The sequence below is a fragment of the Lates calcarifer genome, linkage group LG9, assembly GCF_001640805.2.
Source record: "Lates calcarifer isolate ASB-BC8 linkage group LG9, TLL_Latcal_v3, whole genome shotgun sequence".
Taxonomy (NCBI): Eukaryota; Metazoa; Chordata; class Actinopteri; family Centropomidae; genus Lates; species Lates calcarifer.
The window spans coordinates 22150439-22178355 of NC_066841.1; the positions used below are offsets into that span (position 1 = coordinate 22150439).

General features: G+C 38.4%; 1 protein-coding gene across 2 annotated transcripts; it reads right to left on the bottom strand.

The window, feature by feature from the left end:
• Positions 1-26288, bottom strand: syk (spleen tyrosine kinase). 2 transcript variants are annotated; one of them, XM_018701923.2, is made up of 15 exons: positions 26166-26288; positions 25987-26073; positions 18417-18888; positions 17605-17765; positions 14305-14443; positions 12914-12995; positions 12724-12770; positions 11301-11363; positions 9936-10017; positions 8501-8660; positions 7178-7387; positions 5274-5463; positions 1822-1962; positions 467-579; positions 1-325 (listed from the first exon to the last, which is right to left on the bottom strand). In XM_018701923.2, the coding sequence occupies exons 3-15, from the start codon at positions 18816-18818 to the stop codon at positions 253-255; spliced, it is 1863 nt and encodes a 620-aa protein (XP_018557439.1). In that variant the 5' UTR covers positions 18819-18888; positions 25987-26073; positions 26166-26288; the 3' UTR covers positions 1-252. The 2 variants fall into 2 exon arrangements, with proteins under 2 accessions (XP_018557439.1, XP_018557442.1); XM_018701926.2 differs by lacking the exon at positions 11301-11363.
• Positions 26289-27917: the final 1629 nt, after the last annotated feature.

The following is a 27917-nucleotide window of genomic DNA, read 5'->3' on the forward strand; positions in this document are numbered from 1 at the left end:
TGACATTTCAGTGGTGAAGCTTTAATACATATAATGCACATACAGAATGAGACACATCTATGAAATTAATGTGTTGTATAGTTTGTTAGCTGTAACAAAGATGTAGGAGCTGGACTCTCCAGTGGAAGTCAAAATTTTACATTTGCATTTATATTTCATAACAATTTCCAGTTATTTGTATATTAGTAATTGCAGTTTTTCATATCAACCAACATTTTGCATTTTGCAGTCTTATTACATCCAAGTGAAGAATCACTGTGCAATATCATAATAATACTCTCGTAGTCTTGGTTCAACTATGGTAAATCCAGGTCTTTCATCTGCCCTGTAAGACATGAAAAAAGCAAGTAATCAAAAATGAAATATCCTAACATACACTGTCCTTATTATTCCTGTGTGGCGTAAGACAGTCCATTGTTGATCCAACAGTTACCTTGTGATGACTTATAGACAACTTGTCACTTACTTGTAAGTCCAGCAGGTTCTCATGAGGTCATACATCTCTGGTGGACAGTTCATTGGAGCATCCATACGCTTTCCACTTTCAATCATCTGCATGACATCATTTCCTTTCATTCCCTGGGAACAGTAATATATTCAGATTAAGTGTGATACAATCAGAGAGGTATTGCTCATATATATAGATACACATATATAAGCCTATATCTAACCTTCCGCTTTTCTCTGAGGTCTTTGAGAAAGCAGTTGCCGAAGTTATGTGACATTGTACAGAACAACAGTTAATTAGAGGATTTTCAGTCAGGATTCAGAGTGCATCATAGCACAGAGACAGCACTGGTCAAAGTTACAAATGACCACCTAATCAGGTCAGGCAATGTCTCGGGCGGCTGTGGCTCAGGAGGTAGAGCAGTTGCCCACCAATCAGAAGGTCGGTGGTTCGATTCACGGCTCCTCCAGTCTGCAAGTCTGCAAGATACTGAACCCCAAATTGCCTCCGATGTGTGTGTGTGTCACATCGGTGTGTGAATGTGTTTAGAAAGCACATATATATATATTGAACATGTGCTGTATGACTGTGTGTGAATGGGGTGAATGTGATCTGTAGTGTAAAAGTGCTTTAAGTGGTCAAAAAGACTAGAAAAGTGCTATATATGTACAGTCCATTTACTTATCTTGGTAGATCTCAGTGCTGTTTTTGATACTATTGACCATCACATCCAATTACAGATACTGGAGAATTTTATTAGTATTAAACTGCACTAAACTGGTTAAAGTCCTATCTATCCGATAGGCTTCAGTTTCTACATGTTGATGACAACTCCTCCATAAACATAAAAGTTAGACATGGAGTTCCATAAGGTTCTGTGCTTGGACCAATCTATTCACTTTGTATATTATGCTTCCTTTAGGTGATGTTATCAGGAATCACTCCATAAACTTCCATTGTTATGCAGATGATACACAACTATACTTGATGACCAGCAGTGTTATGCTATTAAACACTTCCTATCTCAAAATGATGCAGAAGAAAAAAAAAGTCAGTGTGTTCAAATGCTGCAGCATGACAGGAACTAGGAAAATAGATCAGATTTCTCCTCTGTTAGCTTCTCTGCATCGGCTCCCTGTAAAACCCACAATAGAATTTGAAGTCCTCCTCCTTACCCACAAAGCCCTTAATGGTCAGCTGACAACAGCATATCTACATCAGGAGGTCTAAACTACTGCTGTTGTTACTTTGTAGAGGTGGTATGATAGTGGGCGTTCTCACCTCCTACCACGACCACATGAGTGAGTCAGTAAGGGACTTGAAGTGTGAAAAAAGTGTCAGCATGTCTTGGGTTGGTAAGTAATTGTTCATACCTTGTATGGTTTCTGGCCGTAGGAATAGGCCTCCCACATGAGCACCCCAAAGCTCCACACATCACTTTTGGATGAGAATTTGAAGTAGTTTATACACTCAGGAGCATACCATTTCACTGGCCACTTCCCATGACCCTTGGCCTGCGAGAAGAGATACATGCAAAATCAGTCACTGTAAGCTTGTGTTATGTTGGCCATTTTGCAGCCTCAGATTACTGTCTGTCTCATCGCACTGAGGGAAGTAAACTCTTTTTTTCTGTCTGATTATGATCGACTGCTTGAGATACCAAAAAACAGCAGATTGACTGTTGTCAGTGCTGCAATGATTCTAATGCTTTGTAAGCACATTCATTTTTTTTAATTATATACTTTTATGCACAGATTAAAAGGACCTGGTGCGATGGACCACACAGACTTTTAGTATTAGTATGAGGGAGCACTACCCGCCCTGAGGTAACAATAAACTGGAGACATACTGAACTCTAACTGCAGAGGTCACTGTTTCACAGTTTTTCTGGTTTATGGACATCATATGAAAACAGTGATGAAATTATGGCAGGTAATTTTGAAAATAGGTCTATCTGTATTCTCTAGAATATCATGGACCCCAAAATCATGGATTTCTCAGCCAGTCCACTTGGGTCTCTGGGTTCATGGTAAGGAGATTGGCATTAGCAGTTCTTCACAAGAGCAGTTCACCAGCTCTGCAAATCCAAATTTATATTTGTACGCCATTTTGTTTGGTTTCATTTCTCTTTTTGAGTTCATGTTATAACTTGAGAAAACCAGAACTAGTTCTCTTTAATTACTCTATCTACTTAAACTTAACATAAACACCTATAGGAAATATACATGTTCAACTTAAACAGTGTCAGTGAAAACCATTAGAAAAGGAACTAACAAACCATAGTGTTCAGTTAAAAATTCTTATTTCCATTTTCCATTTAATGCTCTTAATGTGTCCTTAAAGTTGTTAGTTTTTTCCTTAAATGTTCCTTTAGATGTTTGAATTCCAGTTAGCATTGGTTTATTTTTAGTCTCGACCCAGAAAACATTTATCAACAGAAAAATTTAAAATAAAAGCTAATCGGCTCCTCCTTAGTTAAGTTTCCTTACAGTTCAGACTGAGCCTGTGCTTCCACTCTCCGTCTTTAAAATGCATGAGGTAAATGTATGTGTGAAAATAGAAATTAACTGATAGCTTAAAATCAAAGGCACCCAACTCATCATAAGTGAATTGGCCAGTGCCAAGGAGGTAAAGAAGGTGTGAGCTCAGATTTTGTGAAGTCAATAATGACACGGATTGTGGATCTACAGTGTAGTAGCAGTACTACTATCTGAAATAACAAGCAGGACTTCAGGTTGGGACTCATATCCAGTTTCTCAGGAGTGTATGTAGATCTTTCAACACTGGTGTAATTAGGACCTAACACTTGAGAGTGGTTGAGGTCTAATGGGTTGTCCCTCCCTTTGTATGAAAGGACCCCCTGTGATTATCTCTGGCACCATCCTCCTGATCATCTGTCTCAATTTGTGACTGTTTGATCTTTTTGTCTTTAAGTCTCATTTTCTTATGTGTCCACCCATCCCTTCTAAAGGCTGATGTGGTCATTCGCCTGTTTCAGGATTCTCTACATAAACTTTTTCAAGTGTTTGACCATAACATGGATATTCTGTTCCCACCTGTCTGTGAATTTATGTCTTCTTCTGACATTCACCTTTCTCACTTGGGCCCTATCTCTTGCAAATAGAGCTCAACTACGAACTTGGAGTTTTCCAGAGTTTCCCGCATGTTCTTTCAGTCCCAAAACACAATGACATGAATTATGGCAACTCGCATGTCTGTAAACAACAAATGTTGAGGTTATTTTCTTTCTTCTAGAAAAGGACTTATTGTTGGAACTGAGACACACAGATAACCTCTACAACAGAGTCACTGAACTTGAAAAAACAGCTATTGAACCTATACTAACCTATACTAACATGTTTTAGCTTGTGCTAGTAGCTATAGATGCAGTTTGCTAGCTGTGACCAGTACGCTCTCTGACCATCCAATCAAATGAAATGAAAATGTCCACGTTAGCGTGGGCCTGCAAGATGGCCCATGGTCTTGGCAACTCAAAAGCTGACTGGTTAAAGGATCTGCACGGCAACAGTTTCATTGCCATTCATTTTTTAGGTTATTGTTGATTTTGAAGGCTTCAAAACAGATTTCAGCTGCGGTTGAATAGTCCTTTTGCTTAAGAATGTCCCTAAATGAGTGAAATGACTCGGAAGTATCAGCAGTGGCAGCCATGATAAGAGCTGGTCAAACTCTCTAAATGTAAAGGAAAGGAGCTTCAGAGCTTCCTATCTTATCTACTTTAGCCTAGCATACACTGGACCTTCCTTTACAAAAGGACGCCATGTTTCTTCTTGCACACCACACAGTATAAGAACAAAACTGTGAAATCTGACGTCCTGACTTCACTGAAACTGGGTTTTAGGTGCTGGAGAATTAGAGCAATTTTTCAGATAAAAGTCTGTGGATAATCGTTTAGTTTAAACGTGTGTGTTCATTAATTCACGAGGGTACGGTGAGGACTTTGGCAGTAGCAGCTCCTCATGAGAGGAATTAGGACCTCAGACCACAAGGAATCTGATCTTACAAAGAGTTAAAGTAAAAATATGAAGCTTATATTTGTATTATATTTTATTATATTGGTAAGCCATTCTATTTGAGTAGAGAAGCACTTATTTTTAATGTCAAAAGGTTATTATTCTCACAACTATAATTTTGAGTTACCAGTTCTTTTTCTTCCTGAGGTTTGATTCCCATTAACTTTCCCTAAATGTCTTTAAAGTTGTTCATTTTTCTTGTGTTAAATGTTCCTTTAAACGTTTCAGTAAAGCCTCACCAACCCCTATGGGCAAGACATCCTACAACCAGCCAGGATGATCCCCTTAATTGAGTGAATGCCATTTCATTTAACTTCATGGTTTACCAGCTTCTCTCCCTAAAACTATCACCAGCTCCAGGAAACTCAGCTCCATGTTCTGATTATCACCAGCTTCCCTTGATAATTTCAATGCTGGTCACAAAGAACAGCATGTTGCAGTGCTGCGCAGACATTCAGCCATAACATGGTTATTGTGACAAAGAATTTTTGTTTTAGTTCTATTTTTCTAAAACATCATTAAAACAGATTTACAGTGTTGAATAAAAGAATGTTTATACCACTCTGCACCTCTAACACTAAGAGCTTAGAAATGTAAAAAGTCTTTTTATAAAGCCATCAAGGCTTATTAATATTGGAATATTTTTTAGTCTTATTGCCCAACTCTACCATGTTTTTGTAATGAGCTGGAAATAAGCCATGGAACATACACCCATGTGTCATTGGCCTGGATGGGTTTTATACTTAATCTATGGCAAATAAGCTGCATCCACCACTGTCCCTGTCAGCAGTTACCTTGTAGTAGTTTTGCTCCTCAGCGACAGCTTTGGAGAGGCCAAAGTCACTGATTTTGGCATAGTGCTGTGTGACCAGCAGCACGTTCCTGGCAGCAAGATCCCTGTGGACAAAGTTATGCTCCTCCAAGTATTTCATCCCCATAGACACCTGGTGGACCAGCTCTGTGATGTTCTTTATGGTTGTTTGCCTGTAGATGATAGAGAAATTGTTATTTTAATATAAAAGTGATTGCAAACGTCAATACAGATAGTTGATCATAAGATTAAATTCTGTTTTACAAGGATCAGCTTTAAAGCTGACTCAGGTTTATCAATATAGTCTAAGTAACTGAAACTTTGTCCCTGTTCTCTCTGAGTTTGAGATGCTCACAGCAGTTCACTTGTGGACAGTTCAAAAAGACATGAACCAGAGGTCAGTCTGTCATAGGTCTGATATACATAGGTAGGACCCCGCATCCACACCTACAAGTCATTTATAGTTACTAGTTCAGGTGGATTTTGTTGTTCTGAAGCCATTCTGTTGTGGAATTGCTCCAGTGTTTTGGTTCATTGTCCTGTTGCATCACCCAACTTCTACAGAGTTTCAGCTGACATACAGACATTCTCACATTATCCTGAAGAATTTTTTGACACACTTGGGAATTCATCTTCCCCTCATCTCCCCTGATTGCAAGCTGGCCAGGCCCTGATGCAGCAAAGCAGGCCCAAATCAGGATGTTTCCTCCACCATACTTTACGGTTGGGATGATGTTTTCATGATGATGTAGCAGTGCCCTCTTTATGCCAGATGTAGTGCTGCGTGTTCCTCCCAAATAGTTCAATCTTAGTTTCATCAGTCCACAAAACATTTTGCCAATACTGCTGTGGAGTGTCAATGTGTTCTTTCACAAACTTCAGGCGTGCAGCAATGTTCTTTTTAGTAAGCAGCGGCTTCCTTTGTGGTGTCCTGCCTATAGACATCCCTGCTTGTTCAATGTTTTACGTACTGTAGACTCATGAACACAGATGTAAGCCAGCTCCAATGATGCCTTCAAATCTTTGGCTGTCACTTGGGGATTGTTTCTTTACCTCATTGATCAGTCTTCTTGTGCTCTTGGGGTCATTTTGACTGGGTGCCCACTTCTTGGTAGAGTAGCCACAGTCCCAAAGTGTCTCCATTTGTAGATTGTTTTCCTAACTGTAGACTGGTGAATTTCGAAAGTCTTTGAAATGACTTTATAACCCTGTCCAGCTTTATGTAAATCAACAATTCTCAATCAACAAAACTTTTTGGTGAAGCATGGCTCACATAAGCGTATTCTTCTTGTGATGAGTAAAGTCAAAAAGTCAAAGTAGCTCTAGTCCACACCTCCAAACTCATTTTCTTAACAAGACTCCAGGTATGCTAACACCTGACTCCAATTAGCTTTTTTGAGGTCATTAATTCAAGGGTTCACATACTTTTTCCACTTGCACTATGAGGTTTTTATGGTTGCTCTCAATAAAACCATGAAAGGTCAGAATTTTTCTGTGTTATTATTTTAGGCACATTATATTTGTCAATATCCTTGACTTAGATGAAGATCAGATCACATTTTATGACAAATTGATGCAGCAAACCCTGAAATTCCAAAGGCTTCACATACTTTTTCTTGCCACTGTATTATTGCTGTAAAAAATGAATTCCTTGATAGAAACCTGATACTTTGATAGATGATTAATTTGAGTTTGCAAATGTATTACAAAGTGCTTTGTCCTTTGCCTTATCTTTGATTGATGTTGCCACAGGCCAAATATCTTTAAAAATCCAACTTCAAACCACACAAATAAGGATCATGATGTCCCTTGTTTTAATGTAAAATAAGCAATATAAATAGAGTGCCTTATTCCTGAGAATAATCAGGATCCATTTAGAGAACATACTTGTTTTTCTGCAGGAACTTGTTGAGAGGTCCCAGCTCAGCCAGCTCCATGACTAGCATGAGGTTCTCTGCTTCACAAATACCGATCATCCGGACGATATAAGGATTGTCCAGCTGCTGCATGACATTGGCTTCTCGCAGCATTTCCTCACGCACTGAAGGGTTGTTATCATCATTCTTCAGAATTTTGACTGCAACTGGCTTCTCTGTCCTAACACAAAAGGAAGGTTAATGTTAGGGTGACTATACCACCTGGTTTTTATTGATGCTCACCACAAATGCACTTTGCAGACAATATCAAACACACTAAGCCACTAAGTCAGATCATTTTTAATTGAGTTTGAATCGAATTATATTCAGCTGATTTTATTAGTGAAATTGTTTTAAGCTAATGGTGTCATGGTGTCATTCTTTCCACATCCAATGATGCTCAACTTGGATCTGACTTACTTTTCTACTAAAATAATTTCACAGTGCAATGCATCCATGCCAAATTCATTTTCATTTTTCAATACAAAAAACTTTTGACTGACTGACCTCACCACATTCAATATGAAATGTCTATATATATATACTGTATTTGTCATGGTTGGGCGGCACCTTCCCCTCATTCCCTGTTTTTTCCCTGCTGTTTCGCCTCCCTAGTGTTTGTCCTTCTCCTGTGTACCTGAGGTCTATCCACAAATTAACACCTGTAATATTAAATCCTGGCTTTTAGTTGTGCTAATGTGGCACTAGCACAATTGACAAGTTCTACTCTCTAGTGAAACTATTTCCTCCACCGTGCCCATTTGCTTGCCTTATCCAGCTCTTCAGCCTCAGTCCTGACCGCATCACTGTCGTGCTCAAATGACGTTAAAGTACACCCTCTCGGTTAATATTGCTTAAGTAAGATCTAAATCCAGGTCAACCAACTGTCACCATCACTTAAAAATACAGCATCAGTGCCAATGGTATAACTTTTCAGTCAGGAACAGACATTCACATTTCCAGAACTTGTCCCACTGTTGCAGTCCAGCCAAAAAGAAAACAGAACGATGAACAGCTCTCAGAAAATAACATAAGACTTGCTAATTCCATTAGCATGTTCTAAATGCAAAATGTTCAAATATGAAATATTCTCTTAATATTTGTGATTTCACTCTTGTATTGCTTTGCTCTCAGACCAGTGTGAATATGATTTATAACATGGTATACAATATCAAAACTTAGGGACGTAAAGTCTGAGAATGTCTGACAATCCATAATTATTATAATCATTACATAATGGTGATTAAAATGGAGTTGTTTGTATGTTTGTGTAATGGAATGTGATTTAACATACTTTCTCATCTTGTAGATGCCCTTCATGACTGTGCCAAAATTCCCAGAGCCCAGTTCTCCATCTTCCAAGAAAAGCTGGTTGCGATCTACTGTGGAACTCCTCAGTTCATCTGGGTCTGCGTATGGACTCTCGTATACCTCCGTGTCCATTGGCATGGCCTCTGATGGAGAAATTACCATGTCACATTAGAGGAACAGTGATTGACATTCATATGAACAAGCGCAGACATACAGTCGGGTGACAAATTAAGAGAAAAACCATGAATAAATTCGTGGAGAAACATAACAAATGTAGATTTGTCCACACAGATGCACTGCAAGATACAATTAACATCCAATTATGCTCTGTGATGTAATAAAAAAAATTCTAAGCAGAACCAGTTGAATCTGATGTGTATGTATCAAGATATCAAGAGGAAAATATCTAAGTGACTTTGACAGAGGGTTCATCGGGGCACAGGTGGCAGGACTGTCAGCCACAAAAACTGCTCAGCTGGCTGTTGAACTGTGACTACAGTGGCGTCTGCATTTAGCTCTATGAGGAAGACATTAGTAAAAAGGATCGACAGAGCACATTTGACAGCTGTGATGCTCATGCATTAGTGTGATATGTAAGGAAAAACAGAAGTGCAGCTCTTCCTCATGTGACTGAGGAGGTCAACGCAGGATGTGATCAGACTATGTCAGCAGTCATAAAGAGGGATATTATAACAGGGTTGCAGTGCATAAAGCCCTCATTACAAGGATGAATGCACATTTGAGAGTGGTATGAACAGGCACTGGTCTACAGAGGTGTTGGAGTGATATGGTCAGATGAGTCATTCTTCACCATATTTATGATGAGTGGGTGAGTGCATGTGTAGCTACACCAAGAGAACATTACAGGCCTGAATGTTTGACCCCTACAGTGAGGATATCTGGTGGTTCTATTATGCTGTGGGGGCATTTTGCTGGCCATGGTTTGGGTCCACTTGTCCTCTTAGAGAGAGGGGTCACACAAATATGAATATGAAGTTGTTTCTGAGTGAACACCTTTTCCTATGATGAAACATTTCTGTCCTGATGGGAGTGGTCTCAGCACCTCCATCCATAGGATGGGGCACTGAATACTGTGATGAATAGGAAAATGATGTGAAATATATGTTGTGGCATTCACAGTCAGTAGATTTTGTACCGATGTGTTACACAGCTCTCTCCACCACCATCACTAAAACAACAAATGAGGGAGTATCTTTTGGAAGAATGGTGTCCAGAGTCCAGAGACTTGGAGAATCAATGCCACAACACAGTGAAGCTGCTCTGGTGGCTTGTTGTGGCCCAACATTTTACTAAGACACTTTATGTTGTTTTTTTTGTCATCTGTCTGTACATACAATATGCTCAACTTTCTTTTGAGTACAAGACATGTTTACACTATTATATTTTCAATAACTTACCTTTGCTGCCTGCTTGATTACTGGGTACCCTGGTTTCATAAGGATTGAGATTATCTGTGGTGTTGTGTCGAGATTCCCGGCTCTGTTTTCAGTTGTCAAAGACAATGTTTGAGAGAATATACAGAGTGAAAACACATATAGTATTTTTTTTCACTGGGTGCACTGCTAAAATTTAATCTGCAATGAATAAATAAATGCAATATTCAGGCAACAATAAAATGTTTCTCTTATGTAGCAAGGTGCCACTCTTTATATGGAACCTGTATTACAGTGACAGGCTGAAATGAAAGCAATTTCTGATTCAAAGTATGTGAGAAAATGTTGAGTCTACCCGTAGGCATAAGGTTAGTACATTTGAGTTTCTCTAATATGTTTTCATTCATTAGCAGTCTTTCAGCCATCAGTCAGTATCACTCTAATACATGGTGTCCATTAAATGGGGCATTGTATGACTGTACATACAAAGCATTTAGTGAAAGAGAATAGATGCATGGAAGATCGTCATTGACATGCATTCAAAGGAGGGGTATGGAACAATTTTAGTAACTGATTTACTGTCTAAATATTCCTCGGACCACATTAAAACAGCTTGACCTCTTTCATTTTGAAGCATATAGTTTGTCCTACTCCCCTGCTTTAAAAAAGTTCATATCAAAGAACCCTTTTTGAATCTCTAGCATTGATGACTAGAGTGCCACAGAAAAAATATTTAAAGCAACTGCATTAGTATAAGTTGGAAATGTTGAACTCAAAAAACACAGAAGGCATGAAATGAAAAAAGCTCCAAAGTTAGAAAAACTAAGTGACAAAGCTGTGACAAAGTGGCAGAGTTTATTTCAGGGGCTGCCTCCTTCAAGGACCACATCCAACATGAAGGTGGCTCACCAGAGTCTTAACACCTCACCTCACAGGAGATAGGTCAGTATTATATTTCAGGGACCCTTTCTTTCAGTTAAACATCTCAAGGCCAAATGCTCTACACCAACACACCCCCTGCCTCCTCACAATAGGTTTGTGAGGAGGCAGGGGGTGTGTTATTGCACCTTTTTTTCGGCCAGGTATGGGAACACCATCCAGAGGAAACTCTGGATCATAAGTAGGTCAACTATCATTATGTCACAAACCATAAACTGAATAAGTTTGTGTGTGCAGTCAGCTCCAGTTGTGACATTTTCTGTTCTGATCTGGGATCTGTCAGATAGAAGAGGGATGTGATAAAGCAAAAGAGCAAGAGCTCAAGACTCTAAGCTGAGTTAGTGAGTAGCAATCCACACTGAAGCAAAACCACACAGGGGGAAGGGTTAAGTGAGGGTTAAACACTGTGACTAATAGGTTTGTGAGGAGGCAGGGGGTGTGTTAGTGCACCTTTTTTCGGCCAGGTATGGGAACAGTTTTGAGTCTGGAGAGAATTCCACCTGCTGCATTTTGCTAGAAATCAAAATGTCAGAGAGGTTATCAGTAGGTTACCTGATAATGTTATTGTCATGCATGTGATCATTACAGTAGAGACAAATTCAGGGAAAAGGATAGCTCCAAATAAGAGTGTGTCAGGTTTATCTCTTCGAGCATAGAACAAGTCATCTTACTGACTCATTCAACTGCAAACTACAAGAAACAGAGAAACACTTTGCTCACACAGTATACAACACTTCTATGTTCAGTATGCCTGTCAGGAGGAAGACAAAAATAATCCCATCTGGTATCTATCCATGATATCTAGAAACCTGGAAAAAATAAAACCAAAACTATCTGTAAATACCACTGGAAGGAAGTAGAAGAATGTTAGTTGTTATGTTTTGGGGTTTGTTTTTGTGATTGTGAACCAGTCTTTTGAATATTAGCCATCAATGATCCAGGAGGTGAACAGAAATGTTTCAATTTAACCTTGAAAGTGTTGTTCATAAACCTTTTATGCAGTGGTGGGCGGCATAAAAGCTCGACATTCAGTGAGTTATATTTTATATATGTTTTTTTCATTAATACTATATGTGTTAACTTGATTCCAATAGTCTATTCTCTTCATCTCATAGTTTTCCTCTTGGCTGTGCTGCTTCCAGTACAGTCTGTTTACATTAAAGCTTTTATCCAATCAGATTTCAGGAAATCTGCCTCGATGACTCTGTTGTAGAGGTTATCTGTCTCAGTCCAACAATAAGTCCTTTTCTGTCGCTATGGAGGCTAACGCTGAAAGTCAAGTCGTATTCTCACACAAGTTTTAATTTGCATTAGGGCTGAGAATGTCTGCTCGACAGAAGCAGTTTTTTTCATTTGTCTACAAATAATCAGCAGTTTCAGTAAGATGCATTGACCTAGATTTTATTGTTTACATCTTTGTCATTTAATGAGTTAATATTGATGCTTCTGCTAGGAGAGGATGTGTGTGGAGCAGCTGTGGCTGCAGTGTTTAGACACCTATTGAATTGTGTTAATTGGGTTTTTATAGCATTGCTTCATTAATGGCATTTATTCTGGCTACATGACATGTCTGTCTGTGAAGCAAAGATCTGTTATACTGTGTTTCTGTAATTCATGTAGGACACCAGTGAAGACCTTGGGTTGACATGGACAGCCTGCCACTGCTGTCAATATTTTATCATCAGGAAACATAGAGTAAGAGCTAAATTCATTACTAAAACCTATTTCAGACACAAAGCTGTGATTAACAAAGTATGTGGTATTATCTTACTTCTTGTTTTTTGGATGTAGGCACCGGACCATGACATATGCAAGTGACACCACAGACACACACAGACACACACACATGCACACGCACACAAACAGAACTTACAAGTGCAGAACTTAGTCCAGGATGGTCCCGTGGGAGTAGCGGCCGCCCTATCAGTCCAATGAACACAGCACATGACGAATTAGATTTAAATATCTTCTTACACTTTTAATTATTGATGAATATGCAGTGAACTTAGTTTGAATGACAGTCATGCTGTAGACATGTTTCAGTTAGTTGTATGTGTTTTTACCAATTTCTCCATCAGGTCTCGGACAGGGCTCTGTTAGCACTCGCAGTAGGCCATCTGGTTTGTATGAGTAGTGCTCTACCAGCTGTGGTAAAGAGAGAAGTTCACATTTCAGACACTCATCATAATGCACTGTTAACATGCATCAGTAACTACACAGGACTAAAAGTCTTTCAAACTTTCTTCAGAAGCCAAAATGTTAATTGTGTACCCCAGAGAACATGAAGAGCGTCCCTAAGAAAACAGCTACACGTGAAAAAGTCTGTCCTAAAGGTACCATATCATTTGGTACTAATTATTGAAGTCGAGACTGATCAGTTGGTACACCAGTTACTTTTAAATGCTAGTCTACAAACAAACATACCACTCAACATAAATGAAATTCTCAAAAATAAATGAATGAGTGATAAATATTTACTGTATTTCTTTCATGGAAGCCAATGATAAAATCAGCACAACTACTTGATCTGTCTCTATATTTTCTGTAATTAGTACCAAAGTTTTTTTTTTTTGTTTTTTTTTTTAAGAAATAACTAAGAAAGAGCAGAGTTGTAAAATAAAGCCTTATTCTGTTTCTTTCCAAGTGAGATGTTCAGATGGATATCAGTGTCAGGAGTCAGGAACCGTAACCTGTGCTCGCCCATCATATCTGGACCCCTGTAGCCAGAGATGCTACATACAGTTGCTAGGTGGATGGGTAAACTGAATATTGAACAATATTGAATACTGAACTCTTCTATTAATGACCTATGGAGGACTTTACATTCTAAAAATTTAAATGCATAGTATGTAATCTGATGTGGTGAAGTAGCACAGGATCATGGGAGTTGTTCCTTTGTAATCAGCCTCTCCTGGTTAGGATTCCTTCAGTGTCAGTGATTCAGGAGCTGATTTATCCTGGAAGGTCTCCAACCTCTCGGCAACTAAGGGACCAGGTGACTGAATAAATAATAAAAACACTGAGAACTTTAGATCCAGACATCTGATGACCAAATTTTGATGCTTCTGGCAACCACAATCCTGATGGAAGTGCAAAGAGGATGACACCACTGACAGGTGAACAAATGGATTACATATTTCAAGGTTTTTCTAGGTTTGAAAATTGTTGAAAACATTTTGGACAATGTAAGTACACAACAATAGCATATGTTTGGTTATATTCTACCTGTGAGATAATAATAAAATGTTAAAGATTTTTTGGTGGCTAGAAATTTTCTCAGGAGGGGTGAGCTGGGCAAACCCCTGACCACAGTCTTGGGAACAACAACAAAAAATGTTAAAATATTGTTTTTGTTTCAGACGGCTGCTGGTAAACCTTTGAAGTCCTAATCCTGAGAGTCATAGTTAAAGACCAACATGAAAATAACAAGGAATATTAAAATCACTGTGTTAACCTGCCACAGGGTGTCAAACTTCTTGCCATCTGGGATAGAGAGCTTGCCCATCCTGTCCCTGTCGATGCGATAATGCATGACTTGTCCTTCGTGCAGTAAACACAGAGCATAGGATCCATTCAAATCTCTCTGTCGAATCCTGTCCACACAGGAAGAAGAAAATGGGACAAAAGGAGGATGGTTAGCATTGCACAGTGGAGGCGAGTGGAGTTTTGTTTGTGGTGCTCTGACACTGACAGTTCAACTCAAAGCTCACTAGCTACTATGGATACAGATCACATTGTTGACAGTTACTGGGACAGGATAACCTTCCTCTCAGCCTTTAACCAGATGCTGAAAGAGTCTGGCATCTAAGTCAGTAAAGAAAAATGAGTAGGAGCCAGGCAGGTGTCGTGCCGTACAGATAGCTGGGGTGAGGCAATTTCTATATGTTACACAACTGTTATGGTTGTAATATGTAATATATACGTTAAACACTGTAATGCTGCACTTTGTGAAACATCATTTTCCATTTGGGAAACCTGTTGCGGTGAGAAGCAGTGGGTCAGAGTCAGGAGGGACTCAGCAGTAACGAAGTCTCACATAAACTATATGTGTACTGTATGTAACCCTTAAAACAGGATGTTGTGTCAGTAGCCAACATTTGTTACCACAACATAAATGACAGTTTGGTACACGAAGCCTCCAGTGTAGTTTTACACTCATCAAAACAAGTGCAGAGCTATTACAGAAAAATGTCAGTAAGAGTTTTTATTGTTGCACTACAGCAGATTCAACACATCCACATTTGTCCATGACAGCAAATGCCTCAAAAATGTAATATAGTGAGCAACATATTAAAAAAGAATGGAATCATTCATCACTACAATTATATCTGTGCAAGGATCAAGAATAAACCATACAGGAAATACATCAAGGTTACGAGAGTAAGTGTGATTCGAAGAGTCTGGAGGATAGATATATTGTGTTTCTTTGAAGAAAAGAGTATTTATATCTCTTCTTCTCTTCCTCACCACTTCTCTTCACTGCTTCTGTACTGCTGATCAATGCTCATGGTTTATGGTTTCAGACTTTTGTGATGGAGGCACCATCATGAAAGATTTTTGGATATTTGAACCCTTTAGGTGACATATTAACATATCTAACATTGTTATGAATTATATTGTTATATATCATGAAAAAAACATGATTCAACATGATAGTAATAGTCCTACAAAGTTTAGATATGTTGTAAATGTTTTCTCACTAAATGTGCCTATGTGTGTATTTGATGTAATATTGATCCAGTACTGTTGTGTAGTTGATCTAATGTCTTTTGTAAACAGTAAATGATTCATAAAGTCCATGTCTACTTCTGTGTGAATGTTCAACCTCAAACTTTGATGTCATTTGATTTTATTCTTTTTTATTATCATTTTATCTTCTTTCTCATTTGTTTTACTAAGGCTTCATGTCTGCTCTCATCTATTTGTTTAGATCTTTTTTTTAATCTTATTGTTTTAGTCTTGAAATACTTTACCCTTTCTGTTTCAATGTGTAGAGCACACTGAAAGCTTAATTTGAGACACACATTGGCTTATTTTTCATTATTCAGTTTCATTTTATTCTATTTTACTTTTTGGTATTTGCTTTTTGCATCAGCTGTGACCTGCTGGCCGACACATCTGATCTGAAGAAGAACCAGCAGTGACATTACAGTAACAAAGAGAAGCCTGGTTACAAGAATGTATCAGGAACTAGCCTGTGTCATTAATTATGGCACACTGTTCTGATCCATTTTGTGATCTGAATCATACAATAAAAACATACAAAATGCTAAAACTATTACAGAAACAAAAATATATGAAAACAGCATAATAGCGTAATAGTGTTTTCCTTAACTTCTCTTGGAAACCAGAAGGGAAACCTCACAACTGACCGCACATTATTCTCACCATGACCACAGAGCATCTGTAATGGCTGCAATACTTTATAAATAATCAACTGAAGTTACAAACAGGTTTTAGAGACTTCTTGAGAAAAGGGAAAGAACAGTCGCTCTGCTGTCATTCTTTAGTTTGGCTACTTCAGGAAGTCCTTTGCTAACTACCAGAGCGGAAACCACTGTGTGTGTGTGTGTGTGTGTGTGTGTGTGGGTGGGTGGGGGGGGGTGCTATAAATACTCAACACTCATTTTGTGCAAATGTAACAAAGCTAAAGAGCCATTTTAAATATGTAATATCTTCCATATGTAATTAGAACGCAGCATTTCCATTTATTTCAGAATTCACACTGATACAGTGCTGATCTACAATCATCTGTACCACAGAATTATGAAATCCAGCAGCACAGAGGGAGCATCACACTGAACGTCTGTGAATCAAACTGAACTTCTGTAAATCATTATAGCATTAATAATAAGATATTCGTTTTTGTGGCCCTAGAACACTGCTGTACAAAATTATTTTTAATAATTTTTAACAGATAGAATATTTGTGACATTTCTCTGATGCTTCTGTGAAAAATGGCAGAGCTAAATTTGAAAAAGTCAAACAATAAAGTCTGTCAAAAAGAATCAGCTCCCAAAAAACTTTAAATTAAAAACAGCTGTTTGGCTCAGTAGTGACAGGAACGGGCTCTGACTGGCTCTATATCAGTGACATGTATTTATAGATTTTTTTATCCACCAAACACTGACTACAATCTCTGACCTTTTATATACTTTTTATATGCATTTCTTTGGTCATTTATTTAGATAGTAATAGATAATAGATAATAAAGACAGTAATATATAATATACACTGATCAGCCATAACATTATGACCACTGGTGGATGAAGTGAATCGATCATCTCGTTATAACACAATGTTCTGCTGAGGAAACCTTGGTCCTAACTGTCATCTGGATGTTACTATGTCACGTACAACCCACCTAAATATTGTCACAGACCAAGCACAGACCTCTCCAATGCCAACAACACTCCCCAATGTCAAGGGCCTCCCCCAGCAGGATAATGCTCCCACCACTGATTCATAAAAGGGCTGTGTACATATGATGTCATTACTTTAAAACTAGGTAGCACAAATCCTTCAAGATGGTTCCTGCCAAACCAGGACTATAGATGTTCTTCGGTGACTTTTCCTCCCCATTTATAGACACTGTATGAATTTAAAGCATGCTGGCTGTTTGATTGAGTTTTTAAGGGTCAAGATGGTTTCAATTAAATATGTTTGCTTTAGTGTGACTTGGGTCGAATAGTCAAACCATTTGTTACATTTCCTTTTACACCATTGTCAAAGGCTATACAGAGGATATACTTACAGGAATTTTCCATTTGTACGGGAGCCATTTTGAAGCCTGGGCTCAGAGTCTTCTCGTGTTATTGTTCCATGAAACCAGGGCATTCTTTCATGCGCAGTGGTGGCAATGAGCTTCTCCAGCTGAGGCCTCTGGCTGATGATGGCCTGCTCCAGGGCTGCCCCCTTGAACACACACACATGACCTATGAACTTGCGGCTTAGAATAAGAAAAAATACACAGACCAAACCAGATCTGAGGATAGTTAGCAAGCCACTTGCTTTTAACTATACTGTGTGCATGCAAGATGCAACTGAGCTCCTGAACAGTGAGGGCCATGTGTCAGGAAATTAAGTAAGATCAGCAGCAGACACTGAACAAACCACAAAAATGGCGGGGGTAACCATTTGCATGCAAACACACACACGCACACACAAATATCACAAATATGGGCTCATTTTGTAAAAGTGCTCAAACACTAACAGTATCTTCCTTTCTCTCAGTTTTCAGAATGAACTCTTTAAGCAGTAGCTATGTGATGGATGATCAGTGAAACACACAGTGCACAGAGCAGTAAGGACCATACAGCAGAGACAATGTGCTGTCATTGATTGTCTGTCTGTGCATCATTCTTGGCCCTTTTGACCAATTTTTTTTCTTCTCAAAATCTGAGTGATAACAGTGTTACCATAGCCAATTGGGTGATGAGCAGAGCTACAAAAATAAAGTCTATGTTGTATAAAACCATAGTTTTTTAACAAGTAATTTGACTGTATTGCTATTGATATTAAATATTTTCAGTGACCTTCTACTTGAAGAAGAGAGTTCCAACTAACCTGCAGGTTCCAGGTCTGCTTCACATACTCCCGGATCAGTTTTTCCTTCAGGTCCTCAAAAGGCCCCACCTTTGGCTGCATGTTCTTGGGCCTGTTGCAGGGCTTCTTTAGCAGACACACAAGGCCATCCATCTCCTGGGAGTGGTAGTCAATCACATCCACGGGGCTCCTGTGGCTCTTACCACCAGCTATGGCATATGTTTCATTAGGTTCCCTTTCAATGGTGTAGTGGTAGCAGCGGCCTGAATGCAACACAGAGAGTGCAAACCCTCCAAGGTAGTTGCGGCTTTGTCGTAGCAGGTACGAGCCATTGCCCACACCTGCCTGCTTCAGGTAGTCCTCTGCCTCCTCCCTGGTGATGTTGCCATAGAAGAATGGCAGTGCATTCACACTGTCAGCCATTTTGGCTTCTGGATGGTGGCTCCCTTAAGGAAGTTCCCTCACAAGGTTCCACCACCAGGATACAGTAAACCTAAAAACAAAAAATGAATGTAGAGCCATTTACACACACACATTACACACACACACACACAAAATACTCTCACAAAAAAAACATTTCTTTAGCTTCCACAGAAAATGTAGCCTAAATAATGAAAATGGAGTCACAGGAAGTGTTGGATGATTTATCAGTAATCCAAGACTAAATTCCATTATACCAGTGGCAGGGAACATGGCATGGGGTACAGTACATTTGTCACATGGCAGGTTAGTTTGACCTAGGACCCTAAGTGAGTGAGGTTCAGTTCTCTGGTAGAAGACACTCTAGTGCCAGCTGACTGGATGTTCTGGGCAGTTGTCAGTTTAAGAACTGTGTAGAAATAGCCAGTGGTGCACCAGGGAATAAACCACTCACTCAGTCTCTCTCTTCTTACAGAAGATCCAGAACAACATGAGCAGTGTGGAGGGAGTGCTCATTGCCAACAAGGTCTTTGCCAAAACTACAGACCCTGCAGCCAAGCCACGCTCCAGGACCGAGGCAACAGACCATGTGGCGGAACCCTGAAGATGGACTGAAATCACTGAAATTTGGGAGTGCGCAGTACCTGTGACTGGGCTCCCCATTTGTTCAATTTGTTCAAAGAACCTTTAACTGTGGGACTGTTGATATCAATATCAAATTTAAAATCATGTGACCAGTAGCTGGTGAGATATCCTGCTGTGGACAGAGCAACCATTCAACAGACTGACAAACTTGTGAAGAGCTATATATTTTACAGGCAGGGAAAAAGTCACAAGTGCATAAAATAGCCAGCAACACTAAAGGCCTTGAGCCGTAACAATAAGATAAGATGCTTGTCACAGTGAGCAGAGTAACCACAGCACAGCTACAGCAAGACACCTGTGCAAACTCCTCCGCACTGCACTCATGCATGTCTGCAGTCTGACAGATGCAAGAGACGGTTTCAGGTCTGACCACTGGCAAGTTTAATCAGTATAAAATACTTTCACTAGAAAACACAGTATTGTGTTCTCAAACAGAAAAACATTTTTGACAAGTCTGGGTGCAGTCACTGCCTTAAGAATGAAAACAATCACCAAGTTATTTTCAAACATACTCATCAAAATCCTCTGATTCACATACATTTTCTCTTAGTTTCACACACAGTATAGATATTTGTAATTCTGCTCTGCATAGTCAAAATGATGTGGACAGTCTGTAAACCAGTTGTGATCAGTTTTAGCTGAAGCCAAGGTTGTTCTGTTCAGTAACTCACAATTTCATTCACTATGTAAAACATACAAGGAACCATCACTCTGAATATAGAGCATGTCTTATTTTCAGCTGCATTTTCAAAATATAAGATGAGATGTAAGATATAAGATGAATACACTTTGACTTTGTCAATTTTTTTTTTTTTTTTTTTTTTTTGTTCTTGACAAGTAAGAAGTCTGGTGGCAGGAAATCTGTTGTAATGTGACCGCTCAAGAGTCAGTAACATGACCAAGTGTTACATTACCACAGCTGGAATGAATGTGCATATATTAAAGTGCTGCAGAAATATACTGACCAACAGAGGATTTAATTAGTGGCAGTGTGTGAATGTTAACATGGAGTTATAATTATGTTGAGGTGGCGGTTGTTTCCATCAGGCAAATAAAACTGGATATTGATGCTATTTGCACTGAGCATGGACTGAGGCCTATAGTGAAGGACAGCAAAGCTTTCCTATCTTTGAAGATTGAACAGCTTGTATCACGTCTCCAAGTGATGGAAACAGTTTTGTAAAGAATGAAAACATAGAAAATGAGAGAGAAGTTCAAAGCCCACTTCCTGTCTCACTTCCACACATGTGACCAATCACTGTGTGAAGTGGGTGTTCTGAACACAGCCAACCCAATTCTGACAATTCAGTATCAAATATTCACTCTCTTGGTGCTGGACAGGTAGAGTATGGTGAGTTTATCACATCTCTTTCAGTTCGACTCCAAACAACAGCTTTCATTATGTAACTGGCTATAGATGTCCTTCAGGGCCAACATAAGGAGAGCCAGCCTGTGGTGCCTTGCACTTCCTGCTTGCTAACACACACTCAGGCCTAGTTAAACTCCAACAGGTAAGTGCTCATGTTGTGATTATCCTGGGGGGAACCTCCTTGGACATGTGTCATGGGGAACATACAATCAGTTAATGAAGTTTGATTTTTTATTTTTTATTTTTTTGTCAATCTCATGGCGATTCCCTGGAGCATATGTACAGCTTTCCTGGTTGTGTATTCAAGCTAGCCATTGTTCCAGTGTGTTCCCGCCATGAGTTGGCACTATGAAACAGCCAAACTACACTGCCACTACTGTTGTGTTTGTTGTTCTAGTATCTTTGCTTTTGCTTGGTATTGGCCTGAGCCCTAACACTCACTGCCTGTAGTTAGGCCTCAGCTGCATGCTTCCTGAAATACTTTCCCCCTAAGAAAAGCATGAGGGATCAGATTAAGATTATCTCTGTGTATTGATGTTGTGTACCTGCTCAGTTCTCTGACTTTTTTCCTCTGTTTTCTGCCCACACTGCCTTGAACAGTGTTCTTTTAATGTCTTCACAATTTAAACATTCTCACCATGTATAATGCCTGAAATCAACAGTTCCTTGGTCTTTGATACATGAAGGCAGAGGAAGTTATCATTACAGCATTTAACAAACAGGTAGGATGCAACAACAATCTGACTCTGAACCCTGAAGGAGAGGCAATGGGGCAGTGTCATCAGACACTCTCACAAGGTAGCTGTCTTCATGAGAAGTCCTGCCGTCCTGCTAAAAGCTGAGGACAGATCAGTGAATAAAAGTCACCACACCCTCAGAAGCTTAGTAAGCAAACTGTAAGAGGTCTAATCTGCCATCAGTGTGACACAACCATACCTTTTAAAATCTATTTTTGCTTAAACATTTAAGATTTTTCATGACAAGGGACATTACAGCAACAGGTCTAAACTTGTGTAGTTCCTCATTTTATTATTATCACTATCATTATTATTATTATGCCTCAGCCTTCAGCCTTCTTTATGTTCGCCCTCTTTAACAGAACTGTGACACATTCCTGAGGTATCACAACATCACTATGAGGTTCAAGAGACCCTCTAAACGTGGAAATATTTTCAGAGAACTCAGACCTTTTGAAGCAAGGAAAAATGTCCAGCAAATCAGAATCAAGTATCCCATTTACACTGATGTATTGTTTTGTCTCATTTGCACATTAATTAATGAAGGCCAGTGTTTTAATCCCTGGGCTGCTCTGAGATCGCCACTGACTTCATTTTGGCTTTCCGTATATTATTTCCCACACTGATTAAAGCTCTTTTGTTACTCGTGGCTTGTTGAGTAACAACCTTTTTAGTTGGGATGACTGAGCTGACACAGAATGTAATGAATAGTTCATTCATGTCATGACATCGCCAATCTCTACAGTCAAAGTATGTTAGAAGAGAGGAGACACTGAGGACCTTTCACTGTTCTACACTATAGGCATGTGATACACAGTGTTGTGGCAGGACACACCAAAGGAGGTTAGTAAGCACCAGCCACTGAACTGCTAACAGACATCAAGTGTCACTGGATCATTGACATATAAGGATTACACAAGGTATAGACTTGGTTTTGCTGCAAGATTCATCTTGTATCTTTTTATTTTTGGTTTGAGATGGTTTGATGTTAATTGTGTGTGAGCTGTACTGTGTTGTGCTGTAAGACATGTTTTATTTAAGGTTTTTGTTTGTTTGTTTTTACTGGGACCTGACCAACTCATTGTTTCATCAAAACTGAAAATTGTTTTATAAACTTTTTAATGAGTTGAGTTCACAAAACTCTGTGATAACCGGCCCTGCACCAACAGAACCAGTTTGAGCTTGTTTTGCTGAAAGTACAATTTCTTTGTTGTTAGAATCACTTGTATGTTGAGTCTCGCAGGAATGATTCTCTACTTTAAGGAGCTATGTAACTTTTACCATCACTATATAGCCAACATTATCACTGACAGCTGTTTACTGAGTGGTCTGGAAGAAAGTTCAGCATCAAGCTTCATTCCTTTCCTCATCAACAGCAAAGTTTTATCTCCTGTTCTTTCACTTTTCTTCTAATGAATTTAACATAATAACCAGCTAGCCCCAGCCCGGCTAGCCCATCTTGTCACTCTTGCATAGGAAGTTAGTGTAGTGTCCAGTCTGCCCTGAGGAAGCAGCACTGCTCAAACAGCCATCACCACCACCTGCTCCCAGCAAGAAACCATGTTCAGCAGCAGAGAAAACGTTAGGACACCTGAGCACTCTTAGCAGTGTTTTAATCAAAGTTCTTACCACGTGGTGGAGGTAACACAGCAGAGTGCAGCTGCAGCTTTTCCACCATTATAGAAAAATGTGTTTGGATATGTCTGTGTTTGGAATGCATTACTGTTAAACATAAAGTCAGGGATGGATGGCATCACACAGACTGCAGCCACAGAAATGATTGTCTGACATGGTCTCAAAAAATATGAACACAAAGTAGGAGGACTCTGTGTCTTCATATCAGGCAGTGCCTCTTTTATTTTCTACACCTCCTGAAGGTCCAAGTAACCAACAAATTCCCATCTTATCATTAAACAAATGCTAGTTTTTTGTTGTTTGCAAACAAGTACATTTTTTTTGTTTGTTTACAAGCTTATTCTAAAGAAATGTTCTTCACTGAGGCATATTGTTGGAATGAGTTCTTTCCAGCCTGCAGCTGATCATTTCTGAAAAGAAGACTATATTTCTTACTCCAGTATCATCTGAATTCAGTCACCAGACATCTGTTGGATTTACAGTTTTCCTTTCATCACAAAAATGTGACAGTGTATAGTTATAATAAGCATGGTCTATTTGTGTGTTTTTTAGGGAACAGCAGAGAGTTATATGCACAGGCACTTTAAAAAGCTGAATGAGCAGCATCATGGAGGAAACGGCAGTGCTGACTGGCTACACTCGCCTCAGCCTGACACATATCTTCAGTTCTTCCAAACCTCTCAGTCTTCTGAGCCTTAAAACACTGAAGCTGAAATCAGCCTCAGAGTACATCAGCCTGGCTTAGATAATCAAACATGGCTGCTGGCCTCACATGGCTTGTGCACTGCAGCGTGTGTGTTTTTGTTTTTTTTTTTCATTTAATGCTGAGGGGAGTTCTTGTTTTGTATATTTCTTTAAGTTAGGGTTAATGGGCCGTGTGCACGAAGAGACACTGATCTGCACTTTAAACTGATTACTGTCAGTTTTCTTGGGACACTTACTAAATGTCAGTGCTGTTTATTGTATGTAAAGTTTAGTTATGGTGCAGACTGACTGTTCTGTAGGAGCTATTGAGTTCTTTTAAATAACTGTACTTCTGACTAACTTTTGTAAAGGTGAACTATTTTTGGAAACTGATATTAAGTACACTACAGGGTCAAACTGTACTTTTTGTGGAGGCTGTTGGGTCATTTCCTTCTGTATTCTTATGTATTAGAAATTATTTGCCTCTGATTTGGTTTAAAGTGTTTACATGTTTAATCCTAAATAGTGTTTAAATTACAGGAGATTTGCCGTACTGAGAGGAATTCCTCAATGTATATGCTTATTAAACATAAATTATGGAATGTTAACATTATAATATTTGTTTCATTTTATTTGTTACAATATAAATTGTGTTGACTCTAACTAATTATTCAATTTAGATTTGATGCAGTATACAAAAAAGAAGAGTTCATAAAAACATTATATAGTGACTTACCATTGACGCAGCTCAATTTTCACAGCAATTCTCTTCTTGTGTAATTCATATGCTGTTGATTGAACTGATTTTCTTTGCTTTGATTTTCATGTAGACTGGACTCCGTTTTTTACTGTTACAGTTATTGAATTTTCCCAACTCAAAATATGAAGTTCACTAAACTTACAAAATGAGTTGGAAAATATTTTTTACCATGACCTCAATACATTAACTGTATTTCAGTATTGACAGAAACAATACATTTTAACTGCCAAGAGCAGCACAATATGTTTGATCTTTTTATCCTGCCAATTAATTTAACATAGGCAGATCTTTTATTACACTCTGGTTTTAGATGCACCAAATAAACTTCACATTGTTGATGTTATTAAAGTTTTTACACCATATCATTCAATTAAATTCTCTATAGGTGCAATAACAAATGCACATCAACTTATGGTTAAAATGATATGGTTATGGTGTTATGGTACAAGGTCATTTCAGCAGCAATGTACAGCACACAGACTGGTGATATTAATGTTGACCCCAAATTCAGCTGCAAAATGTATGATGTATAAAGTAAAACTAAAGTAAAACTAAGTCACAATATATTGTTATATATATCACATTAAAATAAAATATTGTCATTGTCACTGTAGCTGGTCGAGGTGGAGCTGGTTTTAAACACTTTATATACAGTTACATAGTTAGGTAGTTTAATTCAGTAGTTCCAAACCCAGAGCATGGCCTCCTTCTAAAGGGTCTTAACAGAAATGTGGGGAGTTGTAAGATATTTCATGTGGTTGGAAAGAAGCAAAAACAAAGCTATGCTGCACACATTTAGAGGATAAACTGCTAACAATTCACAGACATCTCAAATGTGACATGGTTAGGACTGCTTCTCTGTAAGGGGTAACAGCACCTCGTTCAGTGCAATACGTTAATAAATGTAAATCGCCATTTTTCTCTTCTGTTAAAAACTTGGACAAACTGCTTTTTCACTTCTGAAAATAAAAGTCCCTCCTGATCATCTGAGTCTGTAGCCAACATGTAATATGTCCTAAAATATTCATTTCATTTCTCATAAAACTCTGTGTTCAGTGGCGTTAAAGAATAGTCCCAGGCCAATCAATTTGTCTTGAAAACACATTAGATGACTCTATGCTTTTATCTGATTCATTCATGTCTAGATAATAATTAATTTCCTGAAACAAGGCTAACTGTACTGGTGACAAGAGGAATGATCTCCCCTCCTTGCCAGATTTTCTTCTTGTTTGATCAAGAATAAGTCAGTAAAGTGAGAGACTGACAATAAAAAAAGCTGAATATTTTGAACTGACGTAGCAAAAACCAATATCTTAAAGAAAACACTGAAAATGCACTTACTGTTTATAACGTGTTGAAGTAGATCCAGAGTTTGATCCTCCTCTACTTTAGTTCTTGTAGTCCTTCAGCATAGCGGCTGCCAGCAGTCTGAACAACATGTGAACAGGTCATCTTAAATTCAGCTCCTGACAAACAAGAAATGTGCTGTCAAAACCACATGAAAACAGTCAGACACTCACAGTTAATCCTGGCTGTGTTTTCCAGCTGGAGCAGGTTAACCGTCGGTCTGTTTACTGACACTGAGGTGGTGGAGCCCTGAAGCTTCCTCATTTCAACGACTTCCTTGATAATTTAATTCTTTTACTTCCCTTTTTTTTTATCTGAACACTGACCAACATGTCTGTTGCATGCAGGAAATGATGTGACAACTGTAATGACAGTGCTGATCAGTTTAGCAATGGCACCAACTGAAAGATCATTTAGATGAGTTTTTCATTTTTGTTAATGTGTTTTATTGAGAGATGAGGTTCATCGTTCACCTTGGAAACAGTAGTTAAAAAAAAAAAAAGAAAAAGAAAGAAAAAAATGAAAAAACTCAGCTGCTGAGGAAGACTATGAGATACAGTTGAGAGCTACATAAAATAATAATTGGATGATGGATCTTAAGTCCTTTTGGCTTTTTATTTTTGTTAGATTTGTGGGGGGTTGTTTTTGTTGTTTTGACAAATTGTGTTTTTGATATTTACTTTCTTGTGTCTTAAAGCTCTGGCATGTAATATAAAATGTTTTATTATTTGACAGAACTTCATTATTAACTAGAAAGAATGATAATGAATAGTTTTTCAACGTTGTTTTAAGTCTGTTAGTGTGAGGTGTTGGTGTCAGAAATGGTAAAGCTGCAAAAATCAATATCTATATTTACTTGTTTTTTATTCATCAGTCCTGATTAATTTTAATATATTTGTGTCTGTTTTCTGCCTCCACATATGACCTACCTACACTGTGTAGAACAATCACACTGGCCATATGTGATCATAACTAATCTTATAAGAATATCAGTGACAAACAGCAGCCAGTGATATACATGTATGATATTTTATTGAACTTTGTTATATTGCTAATTTATTGTTTTATGTGAAACATCAAATGTGTGGGTGCACACAAACCAGGCTGCATATATATTTACAGTTCACAGTGATCATTACGTGAATCAAGTATCAAGTTATTCATTAAGTTATTAAGTAAATAAACATTTAATTTTAGTAATAAGATTGTTATAATATTATATTTTTTAATGCAAACAGCAAAGTGAGAGTGTAAGTGTGGTGTTTTCAGTTCCTCTTCTGCACTAAGATAGACTCGGTTCAGTGTTTTGTTCAGTACTCAGGTCAATGATTCAGGTAAAAGTTGTGGTATCACAGTGTAAACATACTCCAGTACAAGTAAAAGTAATGCATTTAAATATTTAAGTAAAGTAGTATTGGTCAAATGTCTGTATGAAAAATTTAAGTACTTATCATACACATCAGAATGTTATTATATACATTATTTGATTTATATTACTGATTATTATTATTATTACTGTCAATAAGCAATATTTATACATTTGAGCTCATCAAGGTGGAGCTAATTTGAACTCATTGATATTCTTTGGGTTTTCTTTTCATATTCTGAAAAAAAATTGGATCTAAAACCTATTTAGCAGAATGTAGCTGTCAGATAATGTAAGTAAGTAACATGACAATAGTTTTCTAACAGAGATCTGTCTGCTTTATTCATGTGATCAATTTTCAACCAACCACTGCTAATGTAAAGGCACCTCTGTTGAGAGCATGTTGACTCTGTGTATGTGTGTGGGTGAGCATGTGTGTTGGGGGTGTTAGCACTGAGCAGTGTGAGCAGGGACAGTCAGTCATGTGTCATTACCAGAACATGTTTACCACTCAGGAAGTGCCAGCTGGCTTTTGTGCAGTCACACTCACAACACTGTG